Raw genomic sequence first — 17882 nt, 5'->3', positions numbered from 1 at the left:
GTGTTTGGCCTACAAAGAATAATTAGCAATGGAATATTTTGTTGTTGTTGCTGTTATAAAAAAGTAGAATTTGGGCTATTTTTTTTTTAAGGTAAAGTGATACTTTTCATAAAGAGATATACAGAGTTCTCTAATATGCATACCTGTACATTTTTTAAGCTCCATAAAGATAGATGATGTCTGTGTGAGACATTATTTTTAGATGACAAATATTGGATTAGACAATGCAAAGAGAAAATATGATTTTACTTTTGCTAGCTGTAACCCCTGAAGTCAAATGGGGTCCTGGGAGGTTTGTTTATCTGTCCAAGCGTAAGAGAGTAAGCAAGTACCCATGCTTGAGCTACTAAGAAAGCTAAGTCTTCTTATAAGCATGTGTCTTCCCTCATGTTTTTCTAAGATTGTGGTATAAAAAAAGAGAAATGTTTGATAAATGGATTAAGACTTGCAGGCCGCTTGCACGTGCATCAGTCATGTTGTATCGCTTGCTTGTACCTTACCACCAAAACTGTGGTGAATGGTCTTTTGGTGTTTGGAAGCAAAGTGCTTCAAGGTTCATCTCCCAGTGCCTCCTTGCAGGCTGCTACACGTCGGCAGTCAGCACTGCTCAGTCATACCCGCAGCACCTTTTAACAAGGAAAAAGCAGAGCTTGCCAGCAGCAGCTGCCCAACATCCTGCTGCCTGCCTTCTGTGCAAAAGCAAACAGGAGTGACAGACAGTTGCGGGACAGCCAAGAACTCGTAGGTGCGCTTAGTCAGTAAGTCACAGATTGTACAGCAATGTTTCCTCAGGACAAATTCCAAAGAAAGCTGCTCTCAACAGCGCAGATCAAGTTATCAGCTTTTCATTCAAAGCATTAATTAACAATACTTGGAACTTTTATGCCACCTTCCATCACAAAAGAGCACTGAAACCTCTTTATACAGAACTTACCCCACAGCAATAGCATGCTGTCATCATCTTCACCTACAAAACAGAAGAACCACGAAACAGAGCAGGGAAGAGCTTTCCACAAACACACAGAGTCAGAGCTGGACAACAAGGCTGTTTAATTCCACCCGGTTGTGTTCCACTCCTCACATTGCAAAATTCACTTCAGATGAGAAGCACATGGATGCACACACTCACTGCTCAGCCATGTAGCAAAGTCCATGGACTTTGTTACATAAAATACATCAAACTGGGAAAGGGTTTAACCACTTAATCAGTAAAAAAGAAACTAAAGAAATTGCTCTACTAACAAACATGCAAATTTCAGTCCAACAGAACTTCCTCAGCCCATTTTCCCTCTGTAAACCCAATAACCAATGTCCTGTGCATGTTTTAACCTATGTAATTTATCGGTAGAGCTATAGCCCAGGACAAACCTTTGCCGTTTGCAGAGCTCGGATGTATTTCTAGTTCCATTCGTGTTCTCAAGCAGTAACGTTTCTGGACCTCAAAAGCTACAGCCTTCCAGAGCAGAGATGTAAAGCCAGAGAAACGGCAGAGATCCTTCAGTGGTGGCTCACTTTATGGCTTTACTCCCAATATTTCCTGGGTTAGCAGTACTAAAGGGAGTGGCCCTAGCAAAATAGGTGTGTCTATGTTCCCAGTTTAAAGGAAGAGTGAGTATTTTCCTCTAGATATTCCACTCATCATCAGGACCGTGGTATATTGCCCTTCAAACAGCGGTGTGTTCCAATGTATCAAGCACCTCAAAGCCGCTGATATCACTGACAACTTTCTTTTTCCTAACCTGCCTCAAAGGCTGACTGCGAGCAGACTTCATTTTGTCCTACAACTGCTTTACTTCTATTTTACTCTGTGCTTCACCTCCACTCCACTGCTCTTCTTTTTTTGGATATATTGCACCTAAACAAAAGAATAAGAGCCTGTGTAAGCCAGGGATCAAAGAAACAGTTTTATCACTTAGAGCAGGGAAAGCTGAAGTCCCATGCATCTTCCTCAGGTTCCCAGAACATCCCACCCGGACAGAGGCAATTAGGCTGACTACAAGTGTAAACTTCCAGGCATTTCCTTCTACGCAGTTGCACAAGAGACAAACTGTTCCACGAGCAGCTGAATTAATTAATCTTCATTTCTGACAGATTTGTGTTTAACATCCTCAATACCCACCAGGTCTGCACTACCTCCATGTAACATCCTCTTGGCAACAAGATTCCCAGAAGCGCTTTCAGTTCCTTTCCATTTGTCTGCTTTCCAAGTTTCTCTCCATGTCCTTTAGACCCATCCACCAAAGCCTAAAGCTGTCTTCCTTAAGTGCTTCAATACCTGAAGTTTCCACCTGTGCCACCTGAACTGCACACTCTCTTCTCTCACTTTCTTCTTTCCCCTGGGCCCCAACGACTGCTTAGTACCTTTGAGTTCTATTCCCTGAAAGAATAGAAGGAATCCCATTTTCCCCCTAAAATTTCAGTTTAAATAACCCCCCCAAAAAAGGCAAATACCCCACATTTTCTCTTGTCTGAACTTCTATGTAAAGATGTCAGAAACATACAAGACCTGCTGGGTTCCTGGGTAAGAACTCCTACATCCAAATTTTGGCCAACTACTTTTAATTCCCTGCTTCAAAGAGTAAATCCTGAATTTCCTGAACTCTTGACTTCATTTTCCCCACACTGAACCGTCATCTTCTCAGCCAGCTCGTTAAAAATATACACTCATCCAGACGCTCAGACAGCTGTAAATGCAGGCCCGGAACCCGGCCTCCCTTCCTTTAGTCGCAGGCTGCCGTTCTCCTCCTTCACCTTTACGCTTTTCATTTGCTGCCAAATTAAGTGTAGTGCAGGACAGGGCGTTCACTCTGCTTGGACTTCAACGTGCCTGACAGAAAACGATTAGCTCAACAGAAATACTGCTTTCTCTCCACCCCCATCCTCCTTTCTAATAATCAAGGCACTCTGCGCTTTAATTACCTTCACTGACACTCTTATGTGGTAGGCAAATACAATTAGGCCTGTTCTACAGACAAAAAGAATTAGAGCACTGCATTCCCAGGAAGCGTTGACCATTAGCACTTATTTTTGTTGACTCTGCTCCTAGATACAACTGCGCAGTGCGTACGTCTCAGACACAATTGCAAAGAGGCACGCTCTGGGTCTCCGGCATTGTTAAGAGGCAAGTTCCTGGAGTAGGCCGCTGTGACTTCGGCAGCTAACCACATCTTGATCTTTTTTGCTCAGGTGAAGAGATGAAAGGAGAAGTTGAGAATGATGCAATAGACATCTACATATTGCACAACTCACCGTGCTCACACCAGCTCTATATTATTAGTAGCCATAGTACTGGACACTATGCTGGAGCCATATATTAATTCTTCTGTGTGGCTGTGTATGTACATACACACCCCTCTATAACACAGGTTGATTGTACGTTGACTTTCATCTATGTTAAATTAACTGACCATTCCTGGTAATTTAGTGGGAAGTGATCAATTCTCATGCACTTTACCAGTCCCCAGTCTCATCTCAGCAATCTCTGTTCACTTCTCATATGCTGAGGATCTAGCCTCCAAAAACCCTGGGGGATTTGAAATCCACGGGTGTGCTGCCATAAACACTGTATGTTGTTCCCATGAAAAAAAAAAAAAACAAAAAAAAAAAACATTCAAATCTCGCCAAGTGACAAGACTCTGAAATACTGCAGTCTGTTATGCTCATCAGAGAGATGTTTTTGTTGGCTATTAAAGCTCAGCAGAGACTTGTTAGCTATTAGATCTACAGCAATCTCACTGGATTTAGCTTACTTCAACCTATACAGTTCTCAGGACTGTTGTAATTCCTGCATTGTCTGAGCATAACCAGCCCCGTGGTGCGAGGGCCTTGCAGAACTGACACTGGTGCCAGCAGCACAGAGAGGCGACGACGTCCTCAGTGATGCCACCACACAGACCAACAATCTGATGGCTCTTAAACTGAAGAGCGTGTTTGTGGGGCTTTCATTTACATTTAATACCATTTTTCCCTTGCTCCGGACTTCATGTAATACAAACAGAAGCTCCCAGAGCCACAAACTGCCAACTATCAGGGAACGCACTAATCGAGGACGTTATCGGCCCCTTCAGACAGCCACAGATTCACGAAGCAGCAAATTCCTGTTGTGTCTGCTGGGAGACACACCAGGCATCTCAGCCTCTCCTTCAAGTTTCCAAAGCATTCCTTCCTAGACAACATTAGACCGTAATAGCTCAGCCTGCTCCCTGGAAGATCTTAGCCTTGTTGAGATATTATTTCCCAGCTACAGGTTAAGAAAACACTTAAGAAATCTGCCCAGGACCACAAAACTCTATGCTCAACTTTGTGAGTCTGTATCAGGAATCCCAACCCTAGGCATTCAACCTCCTGTTTGGAGAAAATTATTAAAAAAGAAAGAAAAAAAGGGAGGAGGGGGAGCAGGAACAGGGACGGGACTGAGACTTTAAAGGACGAGTGTGCTCTTATCATAAGGAAATTAACTTACCCTGTTCCTTCATAGCTTTTCTCCTTGTTTCTTCTCACTCCCAGCCCCACATAACAGAATATGCACACACACAGCTCCTGCGATGACGCAGCCTTTCACCGGAGCTGGTTCGTAAGGGCCAGCAGCAGAACCAGCAGATCACAGGATGGAAATCACCAGCAGACTCTCCCTCGTTACTTCAGCAAACAACTTCCCTCACCTCCCAGTCTAGGCTGAGGCTCCTGATCGCTAGTTACTCTCCTTCTCATTTACTGCTTCCAGTGGTGACTATTCCAGATTTTTTTTTCCATCCAGTGAAATTTTTGCATCACCAGCAATGTCTCTGTCTCCCAGCAGAAACTAATTTACAATAACTTCCTTAATGCTTGTGCGTAGCAATTATTTTCAAGTGTAACTGCTTGGAACAGGCGTTATGCCATGCACTCTGTGCTCCAGAATAATGAAACTTTATAGACATACAAAGCGTAGCCAAGCAAACACTCCTTCCCTGTGCATTGCTAATTGCATCCTAATTATAACGTTTTACATGTATTTACGCACCTTTCATCCTGCTGCATCCCAGGGCACTTTACAAAATGTCACATGGTTTTAAAAGCAGCCCTGTATTAAGGCAGAACTCCTAGCACCCAGACAGCCCCAGAGCCCAGCGCAGCAGCCCGCAGATACGTGCGTTATGAGGGAGGTTTTGGGCCAACGGCACAACACCGAGCCCCTGTAGTTAGATAAAGACCTGCCTTCCCCCTTCAGACATCACTTGAAATTCTTGCATATCCATTCCATTTGATGATCTCAAGGTTTTAAAAACATTAATTAACTTGTACAGTATTCTAATTAGGTAAGGCATAAATGAAGATATAAAACCTGCAATGCTTCTGCTAGCAATCAAGAGCTACTGCTTAAGGGAAAAACCATACGAACCAGGGCAAACACTGAGAGAGCGCTCTAGATTCTCTCTCACGTTGCAGCAAGAGGTGGTTTAGCTGGAGACTGCCTCCAGAGCAGTGTTTGCCAGCTACCAAGGCACCCATTCTCTCTAAATTCTTCTAATTCCTCCCGGAACACCTCCCTCCTCCTTTTCACTGCTCTGCACCCCGAAGTAGTGAGCTCCATCTTGCACTCCAGCGAGGAATGAAGAAGCACTTCCCAAATAGCTCTTTTAGCTTTTAAGCCTATCACTCGCTAATTCAATGAGGTTGAGGTGAAAAGTCTTATCTTTGTGGGGAAATAAATAAATTAATTGAAGAATCATTTTCTACATGCTTTCGCTGCCCATAGATTTTAGAATTTTTTATCCTCTTCCAGCACCACTTGGTTTTACAGGTAAACAAGCATAGAAGCCAATTTTTTTCCAACAAGCCCTTACACCTGCATGAATACAAGCTGTTTATATTTAGGTGTCTAATTTTAAGCACAGTGTTTTAAAATTTCCACCCGTATAGACAACAAGTCACTTTCTGAGTTCACACGCTGAGCTAGTGACAGCCCTGATGAAAGAGCCCAGGCGTCCTCATACTTACAGTCATTACTAGAAGGCAAGAAGAGGGAGTAAATTGATTCTCTGATTCTAAATTGCATGCTCCCCAACATACGCATGCAGGAAGGATGGATGCTGAGTCAGCACTATTGGGATTTCAGTGTATGCTTGCAAGAAATGCAAGTATATCAGTTGTGATACATTGAGCTTTAAATAGCTTCTCAGACTAAAATGGCAGTTTCCCCTTAAACTTTAAATAAAGATTTACCGAACAATTTTGTCTTTTTTTTTTTTTTATGCTAAGCATTTGCTGAGCTACAAGAATGTGCAACCTCCCTCTGTGCTTTTCCATCCCGAGTTGTAGCTTGGGAACTTGCTGATACTGATTGCGTTCCCCTGACTTGGCTCTTAACGCAGGCGCCAAGCAATGGATCACAAATGGATAGCATGAAGATAAAACGTTTGGCAAACACTTGACTGTCATATGCTTTCTGTTGCCAAGAAACAAAAGAGGACCTATTAAAATCATCTCATTAATTAACTTTTCTATGATTCTGTTTTTATTGGCATCTTGTTCGTTAAGTAAATGCTTTTTCTTTCAGAAGGAAAGTGTGTTAGCAGGAGTGACTTTTATTCCCACCAGAGGCTGGCATTTACCAAATCTTCACAATAAATAACTTTGGGTGAGATCCTCAGCTAGTAATGGTTGCTCTTGCTCTGGTTTTTGCTTACAAATAACCTTTTTTTTTTTTTTGAATTTTGATGCAACTTTTTTGCAATTGTGATCTGCTTGCTGAGCAACTCTCAAGGAAAATAAAAATATTTCCACTCTGTCAGTGACAAGAACACTTACATCCTCAGTTTTCGCAAGGAAAACTCAACCCTCAAAGTCAGCTAAGACCTAAATGAAAAGCCTGGTTCAAGGATTAATTCGTAATGAGTAACAGCTGTAAAGATACAAAATCAGATTGCCAAAAGCAAAAAAGTGACAGGCAGGCGTCAGTTGTGCTGATGTTCTCCTTCAACCCGAACACACGTGGCTTTATCTGTGTCAGGAGTTTTAATACAATACACCAAGGCTGACTGTCAGCTCAGAGACTCCTCAGTGAGGCATGATGTAAGGAAGTGAACCAGACTCAGCACCACAGGACCCTGAGCGCACACCCATCCTCGGCATCAGGCTTCCCACGTCACCTGGTGTGAGTCTTTACAATGCAAGTTTCATTTACCAGTCTCTGTGATATTACATCTCCTACAAGAATGTAAAGAATATGCAGTCTCTAAAGTGAAGACTTTACTGTCTTGTTTTTTATAAGAAATTTGGGCATGGTACTGAGCGGCAAAATATGATACGGGGATGGAAGGAATGGATGCAACTTTCCAGTGTATCAAGTTCAGCCGTCAGCAATTACAGGCTATAACATCACACAACTCCTTACCTAACCTGACCAAGTTCCAACCTAAAAAATGAATGTCTGCAAGTCCCACTGGAAGCCAGGTGTCAGGATTCAGTTCCTTCTGGCTCCTATACTAAATTTGTTAACGGGATGTTTATGAACTTTTTTCCTGTGACAGCTTAATCCATTAGTTAAAACAGCTGCTCTTCCTTCACTAGTGCCACGTACTCCTGGACGTGTGCCCTGACAGGTACGTGTTCTCTCAGCATCTGTTCTGTTAGGCTCTACCAACACACACCCGTCTAGAGAAGTTGGGATTTACCCACCCACCGTCAGCCTGCCATCAAACAAGGGGTGAGCATTCTCCTTGACAGTCATTCCCCCACTGGTTAATTCCTACCGAGCAGCAAAAGTCCTTAGTCCCCAACTACACAAATATATATTACTTACTAAAACTTAATTTTAACCTGTTTTTATGATTTGCCCTCAACTCCTCTGTACAACATTCTAATCCCTACTTGGCACTGAATATGCCTCCCAGATTTGTCATCAGTACAGTTGGTTAGCAGACACCTGTGTTTTCCTTGTGTATGAACCATAATCTCTTCCACCTTAATCAGTAATTTCTCAAAAATAAATATTCAAGTTTACAAATTTGTCCATATTTCATCTGTCATGTTTTACATTAGTCTGTGAAAAAGACCCCCCATCAGACACTTTTGCACTAAGCTGCTCTGCTGGCTCAGATCAGGTCAAAAGAATTCTTTACTCTGAGATAAAAACCAACAATGGTTAAGTTCTGTCATTAAGACTTTGCTCAAATGAGCCTTCAGTTCAGCTGACATGCTCTACATTTTCAGAATAACCAGAGCATTGTTTTGGGAGTTAATGAGAAGCGCAGCCATTCGTACTTCAGTACCGCTGAGACACCATAGGACGTAGCAACATTCCTGCACCAATTAAAACCTGATCAGGTGGGATAACCACGAGACAGGGGGGCAAATTAAGACATAAAGAGAAAGGAATGCCTTGGTCTAACTTTGCACGCCACAGATCAGGGGCAAAGCCAGAGCGAGAAGCTAGGCGTTACACCACTCCAGGCAGGACCCCACAAGACAGCTTTTCAGTTCTGTTTTTGTGTGGAAGTACTGATACACCCATAGGACTATTCAAAATGACAACAAATGAACAATGTAGTACAACCGAAAAATCAGCTCTCTCTCTTTTTGGTAACTGTTTTTTAAATAAATCACCAATATCTGAAGACCAAGGCTCAAAAATTTGCTAGAAAGGGAACATCTGAAGCAGTTAATGGCTTTTACAGCACTTTGTGTGCTGTAAGTATAAAGCACAGTTGATAGGGAAAAATACTGGGAGAATTCAAATGATGCCTTATAGCTCTTTTTTGCTTCAAGGCAATTTTTATCACAGCCTACTGGATTATATTAAAAATTCTTTCATTAAAATTTTATTACCACTGACAATACTATGTATGAGATGTGACTTCAGACCAAGAAAATTTTCTTTCTTATCACAGTGATTAAAGCAAGGTAATACAGAAACCTAAGTAAGAGGGGCTTTTGTTTGTTTGTTTGTTTTTAACTTCAACACCTGTCTAGTCAATAGCCACACAGCGAATTTCAGGATGTCAAGCACTAGTGAATCTGAATAAATAAGGTTTTGTTGTTGTTTTTTTGTTATGTTAAGCAGGGAAAACTGAAAGTGGTAGCAAAACAGACCTCAGGATTACATGCACTCTGTTTATCTAACAAATGAGCAGTAAAAAAAAAAAAAAATGTTAAATAGAAAAATACAGGATTAAAATTTACAGAAATGGTTAGGTCAAAAGAGAGGGAGATTTATTCTTCTTTTAACTCACATACCCATGTTTTTATACCTGCGAGTTTTATTTAGAAGTAGGGCAATGACATTTGCTCCTAGTTATTTAAAATGCATTGGGGCTGCCTCGCAGAATCAGCGGTTCTATTATTTATTTATTATCTGTGGTACAAGGGCAGAAGACAAGAACCAGGCTCAGTGCTACCTGCCACACCTAACCGGTAGCTCAGCATTGCTGCTCCTATTACTCAGCACCCCATGCACTACAAGCAACACACAGGGAGCTCACCTGGGTGCAAGTCCTTTCTTCTTTCTGCCCAAAATTTTCTGCTAGAGTAAGCGAATTCTGGCCAGGACTAATATGTGGGACAAGAGACCAAAAAACTAGAAACTCCTACTGACCAACATTCAGCAGGTCATTCGCCATCAGGACAGGGTTTAAAAGGAAGAGCCCTTTCAAGCAAGAGCAATGAATGCACGGGGGATGGAGAAGGAGATCGCTGGTTGTGTGAATTCTGGAACTCCTACAGGGTCAGCTTCTATCTTGTGGCTGGCACCTCTACAACCAGGGGTGTGTGTGTGTAAAACTGGGTACTGTGATACTATTCCAGAGGAAGCTCTCAGCGCTGCACAGAGGGGAGCCATCACTTCCCTTGATCTGAAAGCTACATTCTTGAAAATCTTGTAAATTTTATTCCACTGCAGAATGAGCTCTTGGTGTCATAAGCAAGCTTGTCTGGGCACAGTGCTGACTCTCATTTTACCTGTCCATCAGGTCCCGCTAGTCCTTCTCTGCTCGCCGGATGCTCCCAGCCTGCCTGGTTCTTCCATCCGACGTGCCAGACTCCATTTGTCCTTGCAGAACACCCCAAGTTCTCTGCTGGCCCATCCCTGCAGGTGGCTCACGTGCCTCTGCGTGGCAGCCCTGCTCTCCCTCCAGCTACTGGCTGCTCTCCCAGTCCAGTGCCACCCGTGAACTCGCTATAAGGGGCATTCTGCCCCTCCATTTGGGTCACTGAGGAAGATGTTGAACAGCAGTAACTCCAGTATCAAACCCCGAGGTACACTGCTTGGGACAGGCTGCTAGACGCTCCTTCAGCCTAAATGGTCTAGCCAGTTCAAAAACCTAGCCCACCCAGTCAGTCCACGACCCCCAGTCTGACAGCAAATACGCTCTAGCAGATGTTGTGTCGGCTTGAAGAACAGCAAGCACACTCAGTGCAAAGCTGCACCACTGCTACACACCAAAACCTGGACAGAATGCGTTCAAGGGTGATCAGCCCAAGCGAAACCCAGCAGTTAGCACTGCGAAGAGCTGTGGTGCCATTTTAGAAGACCAAGATGTCCATATGCACACATCCCATACGGAAACAGACAGTACTTTGGTCACTACTTGAGAACTCCTCCCTTTCCCCTCTATTACTAGCAACAGCTTTCTCTTCTGTCCGTTTTCTTCCTATTACAGTCACAGAAGGGAAACTAGCAAGGCGTTTTAACACCTCATTCTCTTGTTATTAATTAACCTGCCCTCCTGCAAAGAACAGAAAGCAGCTAAGATGTGGTCTGTTTCTTCTATTTAAAGAACGAGCTGTCATAGTTACCCATCCATCTCAGATCAACCAGAAAATAATTCCACACCCTTCAGCATCTGAGAATGCATGGAACAATTTAATGGACAAAAATTAACACAAGCCAGTGAGATTTAGCTGGCATTTGACTGAACACTTAGTCAGCAGTCTATGCACACTGATGACACCTACACACTTATTCTACTAATTTCTATCATGAGTTTCACATTTGTTCCGTGACAAATCAAGAGTTTAGAAAAAAAAAAAAAAAGCCAACAAATTGTTTGGCCTTTTAGCAGGCTGTTTATGTACGCTAAAGGGTATGAAAAGCCTTGCTCAAGGTCAACCGCGTTGCCAAAGAAGGCGGTTCAAAACAAATTCCACCCGGAGTATGTCTCTGATCACAGATTTGTAAGGCTGGATAGCGCATACCTTACAGACACCTACACTGGAAACACAAATCCTTTGTTCCACTCTCTGTGAGCGTTCGTCCATTTTGCGTAGACACCTTTCCATGGATCACATATTCTTGGAAGCTCAGTTTCCAGATAGCTTTATTGTTGTGTCACTAATTTTTCCAGCTCAGAACTATTTCCAGCTACAGACTAAATGCTATTTTTAATCTTAAATTCTGTCTCATTGCTAGGCTTAAATTCCTTGTGTACTTCAAGATTCATTTTGGATTCTTCTCATAATTTTGCCATGCCAAGAAAATTCTACCGGTGATCTCTAGATTAAATTCACACTGATCGTTCTTTTATCATCAATCTAAAATACTAAAATAATAATAAAGCATGGTGTTACCCATCAATTTTTAAAAACTCTTAAATGCTGTATTGAGTCTTAGACTTCAAATTCAAGACAAATCAGTTTCTGTCAAAAGATTTTAGACTTGATTCGTCTCATCTCCATGCCACCTATACCCTATTCCCAGAGGCACCAGAGTACTTCTAACAACTGTCTTCTAAAATCTCCAGCTGGCCTGACCGTACCAATCCTTCCCTCACCTCCGAGTCACCTGTCTCAGCAGACTTGGTCACTTGGTCATACCCTTTCACTATTATCACCAATCAATTTGCAAAGCTGTCATTTCAGGACCTCTGGAACAAGAGTCCCATTTTCCAAAAGTCAGTTTCAGCAAATCCAAGTGTACAAAGCAGCTTCCAAACTAAACAAATGAGCTGGGCCGTCACAGCCATTCCTATTGTTCTTCAATTATAACCACATGAGAAAAAAAAAAAAAAGGAGAAGAAAAAGAGCTAATCCTGGGAATAATTAATGACACCTATGTCCTGATATGCATATTACTCACACGGTCAGAAACTAAAAACTCTGCTCTTCTACGCCAATAGCATTCCTTCTGCATAAAACCACATTAAAAACAGAGAAAAACCTAAGAGCTTTTCTATCTTCTGGAAGCTGTTTAAGAAATAAAAAAACCTGCTAGCTTATAGTATAGCTAAAGCAGATGAAAAATCCTGGCTTCTCTAAAGGCGCTGCTTCCTACTCAACTTCACTCCTTTCCAACAAAACACAAACACACCAAAATCTAAAGGAATTCTCATAAATTTCAATGCACATTGTGAGTAAAGCTATCATAAGGCAATCTGACAGGAGATGGGTTAGAAATACCTTGGAAATACTTCAATGGCTCCAGTGCCTTGGAGAGGTGACAAACTGGTCGCTGCTAGCACTAAATAATACAAATGCTTATTTAAAAGTTGTTGAAATATGTGTTCCAGACCTGCCTGTAGTGACAACTCTTGTTTGCAGCTCAGGAAAAACAAATTTCTATTTCAGGAAGAAAAACTATTCTTGGGGAAGATGGCTCCAAATCTTTCCTTAAAGGAATTCCCACGTAAACTTCTTTCCCTGTGTAAGCCCCATTACACACCGGAGAGGTAAGGGCTCTGCAAGCTCACAGCCTCCAAAGCAAGGCTGGACAAACAAGCTGACATTGTTGCCAGCCCAAGTGACCACCAGGTTATGTCCTTGGTTGCCCCACCAGAGGGCCAGAAATACATCCCTGTGCTCCGAGATGACAGTATTTATTCCAGAAGCGAGGGCCAACGCCTCCACCCTCGAAACATGTGAGATAAGGTTTGGCCGTCCCCAGAATAGCAAGAGCATCACCTACACAGGCGCTGGGAGCATGCTAGGAGGCAGGGAGGCATCCAGCAGCCCGGACGGAGCACGGCTGGCAGGCAGCAGCTGCTGACAGCCTGCCAGCACCCAGCCCGTACTGCAGCAACAAAAACAACTTCATTAGCGGGCAGCCACAGTCTGCGCTGACTTCAGCTCCTGGATGATTTCCACACACAGCTCGCTGCCTGTCTTTAGCCCAGCGTAGCTACAGCTTCACAAGCAAGGCTTTAAGGTAGCAGAGTATTTTCTGACTGGGTAGCGTCTGTCACAGTGGGGACCAGCTCTTCAGTTGTGATCCCAGCGCAGCGTCTCATTACTGCCATATCCCACAGCAGCACTACCGTGGAAACAACCAATTCTGTAGCAAGGGGCTGCAGCTCTTGGGAAGGCAATGCACTTGGCATCTGAGGGGCTGGATGACAAAAACAAACAAACAAACAAACAAACCCTCTAAATTTCCCTTAGAATTACCCCATAAGAGTGGAAGCCTTTTCTGAGCAGCTCTGAGTATGAAAGGGATCTCCTGGGCTGCTGAATTAGTGCCTGTGAGCAGCACAATCCTTTAATACAGTAGCATAAGAGAGGACCTGAACCAGGAGCAGTTCAGACATACTTTCCTGAGCAGCAGAGGAAAGCCATCAGAACACTCTCAAGCACAATTTTTCCATGTGGCAGAGTGGCACAGGCACAGCACCAGTGCCATCCAGCTGTAATTCACAGCTCAGAGCAGTCCCCAGTCTTTCCTCCGTTCTCCCAACCCTCCTGAATGCAGAAGTGGGATTCAGCTTTTTCAAAACGAGTTTCTCTGAGTCACCAGTGAGAACAGCAGCCACCAAAGTCGCAGGCTGGGGCTAACTGGCGGGACGTGGCACTCAGGAAGCCTTCAGGGCACGGAGCCAGACCAGGAGCTGTGTTCCCTGGGGAGCCTGCCGTTCCTCGCTCCCAGCAGCTGAACCCCGGCAGAAATTCTGGATGAAACTCTGGAAAATGTGTCTAAAGACTGACTTGCTCAGCTGTGGGTGAAGGTGCCGTACGTCAGAGCCAGGGGAAAGCAAATGTAAATTACTGCACCGGGAGTAGGAGGTAGGTAAAAGGCATCATGTTCAGCAGGAGCCCTTAGTCCCTGGTGCGGGCTTGAGGCCACGGCTGTGCACGGAGGAGAGACCTGGGCCCAGGGGACGTGGCGATGTGGTGTGACACAGGGCTGCCTGCAGCCCACTGGGACACCGCCGTGTCGCTCTGTTATAATGACTTGTTATGGCACAGGCAGATTTACTTTTGCTTGCAGTCTTCAAACACGGACTATAATGGGTTTTCTGCCTGCAGACATTTCAGAAAATTAATTCAAATTAACTTTTGAAATGAATTACATAAAGCACTTTAAAGCCTTTTGTGGACACTCTTGTTCATAACTAAGAGTGACCTTAATTTCAGTTAGCTCATTACAAGAATAAATTAAGATCAATCAGAGCACCTTCTACTCTGGATTCACATCCTTGTTTAATTTGGATGAATCGTTCCTATGTCCCTCCATCGGACTGTGTCAGCTGTCACAGAAGGCTGGAGAGCAAACAGAAACAAACAGCCCTGCATCATCTTCCCGGCGACGGCAGGGTGAGACAGCTGTAACTCGAGGTGCTCTTCCACAAGGCTGGTACTCTTTTGTTTCTGACACCCAAGTAACCAACGCAGGGGGATTTTTTAGTATTTCCCTTGAATACCTGGCAGAAAAAGCCTCGTGTACTCTGGAAGAGCAACCCCAGTAACAGGTCAGACAGCCTTTCCCCCACCTTGAGTCCCCTCAACAACAGGCTGGGTTCCCGCTGAAGGTCAGTGAGGGACAACCAGCGGGGGGTGGCAGCAGTGACAGGTCCCTGCCGCCCCGTCACAGGCCGCAGGAACAGCACACAACGCCCCTGTCAGGCTCCGCTCCAAAGGCGACGGCAGCTGAACGCCGCGGATGATGCCAGCTGTCACTTGAGCTGTACTTGACAGCCCTCGGCTTCTCCTCAAGCGCAGACTTTACGCAGAGACCACAGAAGGAACAGCAAAGGAACCAAAACCGCCTGAATTTTACAGAAGTCTTCCGAGCTGGACGTAGGCTGAAGGATCAGGCAGCAGTCACCGAACACAGAGACTTTCCTTACAACCAGGGTTGGCTGCTGCCTCATTTGGGGACAGGAATAACCTGTTCCGATAGATTTACTGCTCTTACCATTTCCCACTAAGCCTTTAACAAAGTTTTTATGACCCATTTCCTTCAAACAACACCCTTGCAGCAGCCGACAATGCAAGGAAGTTACACTTGCCGAGAGGAACAAAGTCAAGCGGGCAGATGGGAGGCAACACAAGCTGAGAAGAAACTCCCTCTGCTTGCCAAAGCATCTTCCCCATATTTTCCACAAAAAGCTGCGGGCAGCGTTCCCTGCTTTCTCTAATACCACATCTTCCCAAGGATCACAACTTTTAAGTCACCTTCTACTCTCGTACAGCATTTCTAAAAGCACAGCATTAGCCAGACAAGCTTTTTGCCTGTAGCTAACTGGGAGAGCAGCTTTCTTGTACGTGCCAAGCTGGCGCAGGGTAAGAGTTAATCTGTATTTATGCCCTACATATCTGCAAAGCAGCGAGCGCTGGAGAAGTCGAGCAGCATTCCACCGATCAGACTAGCGTGATACCGACTTCCTAGAGAAAACCAGCACAGCGGTTACACGTAACTGAAGGCTTCACCAGCTACTTTGAAATTCAGATGAGTGCAAACCTTTGCAGCTCCAGAGACTGAGTTGTACTGTCAAGGGAACTTGAAATGGTATAAACGCAGGAGAATTTGTCCTTATGCTGTCACCTATTTAAGTGACTGAGTTCGCAAGTGTGCGTGCACGCCTGAGTGCACGCGTATTTAGGCATGACAGGGTGATGGTGATTGTCTCTCTCTAGCATTATTTCACTACGCCGCATTGTGGAAGTGTCTGTACTATCAGTACATAGCTCTGAGGGGAAAGAGTGAAACACAAAGGAGCATGAAGAAGGGTAACTAACAGCCTGCAGTGGCACCCAAGATGCCAGAGGTTAAGTCTTACCTTCACCACAGACTTTCTGAAGAATCTTGGACACACCACTTCTCTCTCATGGGTTAAAATGAATGTGTACTAGAAAACAAAGGTTGTTTATACTTGTCGTAGGTCTAACAGTGAGACTGGAAAAAAACTGTAAATCCTGAAGAGTGCTCTGGCTTCTTTAAATTGTAGGTGTCCTGTAAGTTCTTATGTAACCCTCACCCAGAAGAGGGAGTAGGAACAGACCAAACTTCATGCCGCATTACAGAATGTGTGCCAGCCATCCACACCGTGCTCTGGATTACATAGGTAGCTCCACTTGTCCCAGAGAATCCAGAGAACTTTACAGCCCTTACTGGACTATGAAGTAGGCTGACACAAAGCCCTGACAAGCAGAAGTCCCACTGCAGTAAGCGGTAGGAGTTTCAAATTCAGAGAATCAGATTTGCAAACTGATGCCAAGCACAGTAGCAGGAGTACTGTTTCAGGGTAAATCTATACACCCAGAGCACTGCAGACTGTCTTAAGCCTGAGAATTTCCTGGTATTGAAACTGGTAGGATTACTTTCAACCATGAACAAGTTTTTCTCTTTGCTACTGAACTGCTCGATGGTCTTTGTTTCACTGCCTTTATTTTGCATAGAATGAAAAATGGTCAAATCTGAATTCTCAGACACACACGGGTTGCCCTACTCCCTTTAAGACAAAACACGCTTGAAGATAGACCAGGGAGGAAAAACAGAGATGGAAAGAGGTAAGAGCAAAGGTGACCTGTTACTTAGCTGAGTATTCTGCCTGCATGCATTCAAGTACATAGCTTAATGAAGATATACTCAAGGAAGAGACCCTTGTGGGGGATGACTTTACCAAAACATCAGGAGACTAACTGGAGTGGGCATTAGCTGTATAATCAAACTATAATGCTTAAGACTAGAAGCTGTCTCTTATGTGGACTGCAACAATTTCATGCCACACTGAGACAAGAAGTGAAAAGTACTATAATCAAATAACTGGAACCTACCATATCTTTAAAGAGAGCTATTCAGTGATGCGTCTAAAAATACATCAAGCAGTTATACACGGATTAGGGAAACAAATTATAACTACCTCAGTTGAATTGGATCTGAAATTCGTTTTTGTTTCTTGCTGATATGGTTTCAGGAACCTCAGCGCAGTCAGATTTCACAAGGTATCCAGCAGCACCTTCCCAGGGAGCCCACCGCTGTGCCGCAATGCCATCTCGGCCCCGACACAGGCAGAGGACTGCAGCCCTGCCCAAGTGCAGGCAGCCATCCCCTGTCTCCTTTGCCCAAGCTCACTCGAGGATGAGTCAAGCCTGACACTACTTTAAATTACAAAAATTGCCTAAGAAGCTGTGTGGCGATGAGAGGCATGATAGCAGAGATCCACAGAGAACAGAAGACAAACATCTTTAAGATTTTTGAAGTATAATTTACCCCCAAAATACCCAACATTGATATCATTACTAGGCCAAACATCTGCCACGTTCCTCACTCACAGCAGTTTCTTGGTGAAAGTTAGAAACAAAAAGCCCAAGTAACGTGTCCTGTGGAGTGGAGTGAATTTTATGTCTTCCTTCCCCATCACGCGTCTGTTTATTATACTATTGTATTTCCAGCCTTGTCAATGGGCAGACAAACACTTGTTAAAAGTACTGCTCCCAGACAGACTGACTGCCTTTGGTACTCTAGTGCTCTATGGTAATTTTCTGCTCTTGAAAAGATTAAACAAGGAAGGAAAGAAGCAAGCCTTTGGAAATTATTTGTCATGATGAGGCCTCAAGAGAAATGGTAGATGTTATTTTCTCTACTCTGTTGCATCAGTAACTTGCTAATAAGTCTCAAGTTCTAAAAACTATTCCAAGCGTTGCTGACATTTGTACTTACACCTTCATGGGCAAAAACAGAAACTGCGTCAGGT

General features: G+C 43.9%; 1 protein-coding gene across 3 annotated transcripts in view; it reads right to left on the bottom strand.

Annotated features, from left to right (window-relative positions):
* ABLIM1 (actin binding LIM protein 1) overlaps nt 1-17882 on the bottom strand; it is a 192048-nt gene that overhangs the window by 145170 nt on the left and 28996 nt on the right. The window contains exon 1 of one of the 3 annotated variants that reach the window (XM_067000418.1): nt 4463-4670. The exons of 1 other annotated variant lie outside the window; for it this stretch is intronic. In XM_067000418.1, the coding sequence (XP_066856519.1) occupies nt 4463-4475 (13 nt within the window). In that variant the 5' untranslated portion in view covers nt 4476-4670. Of the gene's footprint in view, nt 1-1368; nt 1527-4462; nt 4671-17882 lie in introns of those variants that run through there. One more of the 3 variants, XM_067000415.1, reaches the window with a different exon arrangement.

This window comes from Anser cygnoides, chromosome 7 (genome assembly GCF_040182565.1).
Source record: "Anser cygnoides isolate HZ-2024a breed goose chromosome 7, Taihu_goose_T2T_genome, whole genome shotgun sequence".
Taxonomy (NCBI): domain Eukaryota; kingdom Metazoa; phylum Chordata; class Aves; order Anseriformes; family Anatidae; genus Anser; species Anser cygnoides.
Note: the sequence above shows the minus strand (reverse complement) of the source record. Positions and strands in the feature narration are given on the sequence as shown.